Source organism: Pteropus vampyrus, unplaced genomic scaffold (assembly GCF_000151845.1).
Source record: "Pteropus vampyrus isolate Shadow unplaced genomic scaffold, Pvam_2.0 Scaffold5, whole genome shotgun sequence".
Taxonomy (NCBI): Eukaryota; Metazoa; Chordata; class Mammalia; order Chiroptera; family Pteropodidae; genus Pteropus; species Pteropus vampyrus.
Genome location: NW_011888786.1, coordinates 16,990,221 through 16,998,325, shown reverse-complemented (window position 1 = coordinate 16,998,325; position 8,105 = coordinate 16,990,221). Strand labels below are relative to the sequence as shown.

At 38.4% G+C, this 8,105-nt stretch overlaps 1 protein-coding gene across 1 annotated transcript in view; it reads right to left on the bottom strand.

Annotated features, from left to right (window-relative positions):
* NWD2 (NACHT and WD repeat domain containing 2) overlaps window positions 1-8,105 on the bottom strand; it is a 146,585-nt gene that overhangs the window by 77,358 nt on the left and 61,122 nt on the right. The window contains exon 2 of the mRNA XM_011365583.1: window positions 7,103-7,191. Coding sequence (XP_011363885.1) covers window positions 7,103-7,191 — 89 coding nt within the window. The remainder of the gene's footprint in view (window positions 1-7,102; window positions 7,192-8,105) is intronic.

Sequence of the window (8,105 nt, the reverse complement as noted above, 5' to 3'; positions counted from 1 at the left end):
CTGCAGCAAATAAAGGTCAATTATGACATAATGTTTTCCATTCCTTTTATCGTATGTATTCATCTTCATTCCTGCTTTTTACAAACTGGCTCACGAATAGAAGAAAGATGATGTAACATGCTTATCATATTTTTCCATAATATTAACTTGGTAAGACCTGCTGAGCCTTTGATAGACAGAACCAAAATGTGAAGTGAGCTAGACAAATTGAAGTGCTGGCCAAGTGAAATGATGTGTGATTCAATGAGGGGATATGCATTTCACTTTAGAAAGAAGCATACAATTGATTATTGGAAAATGGAAACAGGCTGATTAGTTGACAATGTGGAGAAAAGACCAAGGGCATCCCAACATATCCTGTCAATTACAAAGCCAATGATGTATTTCGGCAATCCAGGAAGCAACATGCATTTGGAGATTCCTGAGTAGGCAGATGCCTGGGAGGAACAAAATGTGTACAAAGAAGGAGCATGGGTTCTTATTATAACAGGAAAGCTGGGGTGGAGAAGAAAGAATGGAGGAAAATTGGTGGAAACAACTGATGAAGGACCTTCAGTGTGAGACTAAGTAATTATTAAATTTAGTAAATATTAGGAATGTCAAGGTAACGTAAGACTCACATCATTTAACTTAACCTACAACTTTGATGTGCATACAGAATGTAATTTATTTTGTCTAACGCTAGTTTTGGCTTCCTGCCCGAGTCTCCGTCCTCTGGTTGAGTGCCTCCCACGTGCCAGGTGCTTTGTGGTATTTCACTGAATTGTAATAATCCTGGAAGATAAACACTATTCCATTCATTTTATAGAGGAGTCAACTACGTGTCAGAGATGAGGCGCTTTGCCCAGAGTCACACAATGGTAATCTGTATCTCAGAATTTGAATCCTAGTCTAAAAGAAAATTTATGCTGTTTCCACTATACTCCATAAATGACATAACATGCTGCATTTTACTGAATCTAAAATATCCATTGTAGGCTGCTCCAATAATGCACATTCCACTAAAAAAGAAATGCACTGCCAATTACGCCACAACACATACTTATTTGTAAGACAAATCCTGATTTCTGAGATGAAAAAATGTGCATCTTAGAGTGAATAAAATCTGGTAAACACTGTTTAAGGAAAATCACTTGAGCAGCTGTGTACAGTCTGGACCAGAACACAGAAACACCCGGGGCAAGAGAAGATTGCCACAGTCATTCAGCTATTAAGAAACGAAGGCCTGGGTAACGAGAGAGCCTTGTGAGATGGAAAGAAAGGTGAGCTTTAAAGAAACACTGGGGCAAGTGATCCAATGGGAACAGTGGCAGTTTGGATCTATGTTGTAAAGGATGAAGAATGGATGATAAACCAAGATTTTAAAGTCTGGAAAACTGGGAAACAGTAGCAACTGAGAAACTGGAAAATGGAAGAAGAAGGATGGGTTCTGTTTTAGATATGTTAGCATTCAAAAAACCAGAGAATTATTTTACTACGGAGGAGGGAGCGCCAAAGATGTGACTTGGGTTTGCTTGCATACAGGCAACGTCGTAAGGAGAAGATAACACTGTAATTAGGAGTTTGGGAGGAAAAAACAGGCAGACAGGTTTGGGCCTGTGCTGCCAAAAAACAAAAACAAAAACATGAAGAGATGGACCCTTGGACAAAGAATAGAAGGAGAAGTTTTAGACCAAAGGAGGCATCTTTGTCAAGGATGAGTATCCATCCCTCTCGGGCCTTCAGGTGGCATCACAGTGTCACCATGAGACATAAAGCAGGGATGGCAAGGACTTACTGCTAGCAGGAGTTGCAGGCTTCACTCTCACACTTCCCTACACACCTGGGAGACCAACACTTGCTGTCAGAGAGAAGGAACAGGGCTGGAGCCAGCACAGCAGAATTCCTGCTCTGAGGCCAAGTTATTACATTTAATTGCAAGGGCATATGGGGGCATTTTTTAAAAAGCTATGTTTAGCAAAAGGTAACAAATGGCACCCGCCAAGACAATCATTATTCATCTAAGTCTGGGAATCAAGTGTTTCCATTACCTGTCTCTCTTAATTTCAAGTAAAGTTACATCTTAAGACAGCTGGCAAAGGAGCTGCTGACCATACATTTTAGTCTGTTGCCTCATGTATTATATAGTCACTCAGACCCAGTTACGCAGCACTTTTGAAAGTTGTATTAACTATCTCAGGTTATGCACCTTATTAATGCAATGTCCAAAAGTGATCAAATAAGAGAAAAAGTTATTAATCTGACAAAGAGAAACATTATTTTCTTAATCATTACCTGATTTTTTTTTTTTACATTTACAAATGAATTTCCATTCCCACTGTAACTTCTCTCGTTGTTTCTCTGTCACTCGCAGCTGGATGCCTGTCACTGGACAGTCAGGCTCTCCTCCCTGTCAGAATGGCCCCAGCCTGATGCCACTCCCAGCTAGAGCTGTGTGGTCCAGCATGAGAGCCACTGCCACCCTAAGCATGGCCAGTTCAAATTGGAATGTATTGTGAGTGTAAAATATACTGTTGACTTTAAGGACTTAGCATGAAAAAAGAATGTAAGATATCTCATTAATAGTTTTAATATTGATTTACATGTTGAAATGACATTTGGATATAATGGCTTAAGTAAAATATATTCAAACAAATTTTACCTGTTTTTAAAAATTTTTTTTTTAAATATGTGGTTAGTAGAAATTTTAAATTACATTTATGGCTCTCCTGTGACTCTCATTTATACTTCTTTTGCGTAGCACTGGTCTGCTCTCAGCTTCTGAGTCTTATTCATTTAATCCATAAATTCACTTCAATCAACTAACATTTATTATGTATATCGTATGAGGCAGGTACTATAAAAATGCTGGTGATATGAAGATATAAATAATATGATTTTTGACCATTAAGAGCTCCCAATTAGTGGAGGGAGGGCATTTAAAAAGTAACTAAAACAATATGACAAATGCTATTAAGATTAAGAATAAAACACTATGGAATCTTAAAGAAGAAAGTTCACTATTTCTTAAAGAATGAACAGAAAATTTTCTAGTCATTTACATGGTAGGCAAAAGTTAAGGGCACCCCACATGGAGGGCACAGTGAATTTGACGACTCAGGGAAAAGAAAATGTTTGGAGAATTGAATGTAGTTCAGAAAGGCTAAAACAGTCGCCTGCAGGGAGGGTGACAGATAAGACCTCACTGGAGGGCAGGCGTGGAAAAGAGAACCTTGCATGCTGTGCTAAGAAGCGCAGACTATATCCTGGAGATGAAAGAATCGTGTTTGTATTTCAGAAGTAGCACTGCAGCAATATCGTGGAGGAAGGACTAAGTGGTCCGGGTGAGGAGGAGTTTGATATTTGAGAGAAGGCAGAGATGAAGGTGAGTGGACTGGCAGGGTGTCTATTCCAGTAGTCAAGATAACAATAATACGGATTCAAACAAATGGGACAGACTGCAGAAATATTTAAGGAGGTAGAATCTGCAGGTCTTCGGGATTTACTGGATGTTAAAGGTAAAATAGAAGGAACAGGTTTATGAACTTTGGTGACTAAGACGAAGTGAGATAAATACTAGATACCCACTAAAGAAGATGGCTATCAAAAGGTATTCTTAAGGAATGATACCAAGTTGAGTGGCTGGACTCAAATGAAAATTGCTTTCAAAACGGAGATGTCCTAAGTGCCCAGATCAGTCAAAACCCCTTTTGCAGGTCCCTTCCCTAATCAAGTTTACTGGGGGTGCAGTGGGGGCTGAGTGGGTATATTTATGAGTTCAAGGAGTAGAAGGAGGCGATATTTGGGAATCAGAAAAGACATTTTGGGAAAGCTAAGCCTTGAGCTGGACTTTGAAGGACAGTGGGTGGAGAAGAAAGGGTATTTCTGATAAGAGGGGAGAACTAAAGAGATGTAGTGAATGAAATTTTCAAGTCAGGAATGAGCAATTAGCAGGTGTACTCCAAGGACAGGCCAAGAATGGAGTATTTATGTTTGGAAGAGTGGGAGATGAAATTGGAGAGGCAGCTGGGGTCATATTAAAGAGAGATCCTGTAGGCAGCATGGAGCCATTAAAAGCTTTTAAGCACAGAAATTGACAACATGACATTTAAGTAAGATTACTCTGTGGTGTTGTATAGAAAAATTCAAGCAGGGCGATAGTTAGGCAGTTCTGCTTAGCTTACTTTTACGAAATCCACTAAATGTCAAACACTTTTCCAGGCCCTGGGGACTTAAAAATAAATGAGAACTAGTCTCTTCCTCAAGGACTTGTAACCAATTACAGATAAGCAGAGAACAAGATCAGTCAAGGTGTTTTTTGTTTATCCAATTTTTGAAGCAATGAGGGTTAGACCAAGGTGTTATCAGTGAGAATGGAGAGTAAACATCTAAAAGCAAGAACAGATAGCACTTGTGGATGTATTATAAATATGAGTCCTTTATTTATTGGGTCTTAACACTACCTGCTTTTGACCCAATCTTTTTCCCAATTTATTCCCCCCTGTTTTTCATTTCTGTTTTCTTCTCTGTAGCTAAGGGCACTTACTAAACACTGGCAAATCAAATAACATATTAAACACCTTATCTTTTTCTGAAGCCATGTGTGTTCTCTGCTCTGAGTGGGGTTGATATTCTTTCCATTCAGTTGTTTCCATCTCTGAGCAATCAACCTATATCTATTACACACAGAATTAATTGGAGTTTGCATAATCAGAGAGTCTGGAGCATTTTCATTACATATCTTATTTTAAATGAAAAAATAAAAGGAAATGCTAGAAAACAGCCTGCCACACAGGCATATAAATAAAAGTATATGGCTTTGCTTAAAAGATAACTCCCAAGTCTATCAATTTAACAAAGATTTAACAAAATGGCCTACTATGTGCCAGATACTAATCACTGGGATAAGATGAATAACACACAGTTCTAGTCCTGAGAACTTTTAGATCCTACAGGCAGGTGACGAAAAACTTACCTGACCAGATGTGTCATTATCTCCACTACTCACTCTAGTCCATGCTGTGATCATTTCTTACTTGCACTATCTTCCTTCTTGTACCATTCTTTCACACCCACATTCTAGTCTCACAGGGCTTAAGTGAATCTCTTATGTAAGTTATATAATGTCACTCTTTCCTTTATTACTCACAGATATTTAAGGGTGGCCCTTAATCTTGGCCCATAAGGTCCCATAGGATATGACTTTGATGCCATCTTCTACAATTATTTCCCTTACTCATTCCACTCTACTCACACTGGGACTGTTTATCGTTCCTAGAGTATTCTAAACACTCCCACTTGAGACCCTTCTCCTGGTCGCCTGCACCTAGCATCTTCCTCTCTAAATGTCTGTGTGACTTGCTCTTCACTTTTTGCAGATCCCAAAGGCTGTCTTATCACTGACTCATTCTCTGACTACCCAGCATTCTCTACCTGCCCTCCTTATCCTGCTTTACTTTTCTTAAAAACACTTACTTAAAAAATGCATCTATTACCACTGGAATTTATCATTTATTATGTGCCTCCACCAACAATATTGGTTTGCTCCTGTATTCTCAGTACTTGGAATGTTTAATGGAGTGTGGTAGATGGTTAACAAATACTTCTTGAGTAAATTGGGTGAATTATTGTTAAGCACAGGATTATAGGGGCACAAAGAGAAGGGAAAGGTACAAGGCATATTCTGGAAGAGACAGGGATCAGAGAAAGGTTCCTTAAGCAAGTAATGTTTAGGTTGTGACTTCATTCATATGCTCATGCAGGCATTCATTCAACAGATTCTTATGGACTTTTCCTATGTGGCAAGCACTATTTTAGGACCAGGAATGTAGCTGTCATGAAGGCAGACAAGTCCTTGTTCTTGTGAAACTTACCATCTAGTGGAAGAAAGATAATAAGCAAGACAATACATGAGTAAACAAGAAAAACATCCCATATTGACACATAGGACACAAAGAACTAAAATAGGGTGATGTAAAAGAGAATGCCTAGATGGTAAACTTTCGATTGGGTCACTAGGGAAGCATCTTTAGGAGGTGATATTTCCGTAGAAACCTGAAGGACAATAAGAAAGCGCCTATGTGAAGATGAGGAGGTGAGCACTGCTATGGAAAGAGAACACCCAGGACAAAATCTTTAAATGGGAATGGGGTTTGAAGTGTTCAAGGAACCAAATGGAAGACACATAGCTGCAGGGAAGAGAGCAAGGAGGAGAGGGACGTGACTTAAGATCAGATAGGAAGAGTTTTAAGGATGAGTAGGACTTAGGTGAAACAGGGGAAGAACCAGACTGAAAAGCATTGTAGGTGGAGAAAACATAAGCAAAGGCAAGGAGGCATGAAATAAATTGGTATGTCTGAGTGACTCTAGGAAATTCATTTCTCCTGGGTTTACTACACCACCAAAGATGGAATCCACACTACTGTACAGGTAAATTGTTTTTTTTTTCATGAAGCTTTTGGCACCATATTTTGTTGCAGTTGAAAAGAGAACCATCTCTCTAGAAAACATATTTTCAGGAAGCTCTACAACCTATCAGAAAAGACCATAGTAAAAAATATATATATTCTTAGAAAGTTCAGTTATTATACATTTGAGCTCTCATTAAAGCTTAAAAGCTGGAAAGCAAATGCAACTGTGCATATTTTATTTTATTCTAAACACAACTTCAGACCTGTAAGCTGGTAAATGGTAAATCCATGAAATGCTCAGGAAAAAGGACATTCTGCAATGTGGCTGCTCAAAGAAAATAGTTATGAGAAAGCTGGTCCCAATTTTTAGATCCAAAACATTTCTAGAGACTGTAGCTTAAAGGCAGGTGCTCAGCAACCTTCACCTTTTTTGATAACAGCGGAGACTGTCAAAAAAGCAAATCAACATGGTTTGAAGAAAAAGACAAGCCAATAAGAGGCAGGATCCAAGAAACAGAGCATAAAAATGCAAAACATCAAAAATGACTCAATATTTTATCTCCATTTTCCAGTGTTCCCTTTTACCCACACTTATAGAAATAAAAATTTTCAGAACTTAATATTTATCTCTTAAAACACTCAAGTTGTGACAAGAAACAAACATGAACATTAGCTATTTAGCTGACATAACTCAAAATGAAATTGACAGTTACCTGAAATTCTAATCCATAGTTTTCTCTGCAGAATTCTCTCAATTTAGGATACACATTTTCTCTTAGTGCCTGTCTTTCTGCTCCCGTGTCTGTAGAAAAACAACACATAGAAAGTGAGTTATGTCTATATGTGTGTGTGTGTGTGTGTGTGTGTGTGTGTGGTAATAAATGAAAGCTTACAAATAAATATTAACATTAGTATAATCAACTTGGGGGGCTATGTTGTGGAATGATGGGATGCTTGATCACTGCAGAAGACCTGTATTAATAGAGTGGGGGAGGAGAGATCCCTTTACTAGGCACACACGAGAAACCTGCAGGATGGATGGAAGCCCCACTGGTCAGTTCTGCATGCGCTGGCAGAGATAAGAATTCACAGTTCTTTATACCCACCTAGATCTTCACGTGGAGCTCTTAAATAGCCACAGCCCCAGTCTTTGGAAGAGGTAGAAGGGAAATTGTAGGGCCATTAGGTGTTTTAGCCTCAGTAAGTATAAAAGTTTCAACATGCACACACATTTAGCTACTGACTTCCAGAAAATCCAGACTCTATCATCATTTCCATAGTAATTAGAAATACTATGACTTTTACAAAATTTAGTACAACATCCATGCAATCAGCACAACAACTAGGAGAGGCAAACTGTGGTGCAAACACTCCAAACTAGCAGATTCCACACACTGTAGATTTGATTGGCCAGCGGGTTAACGGAATTTAAGATCTTCCACCTGGACTTTCTGTTATATCAGAGAAGGGAATTATTTTATGAGTGCCATACTACATTTTTTAATTTTTAAAAATATTTTATTTTCCATGTCATTAAAAATATAAGAAGAAACAGAGAACCTGAAACCAAAACCATAGATTATGCATGTATTTAATGTTAAATGTTTTGCACAGAAAGGGATTCACCTATGCTGGACAATGCTTTGTTTCAATGATGACACTATAAGATTCTTACAGCAAAGAGTGGCTGTTCCTTGCCAAACTAACTTTAGTAAG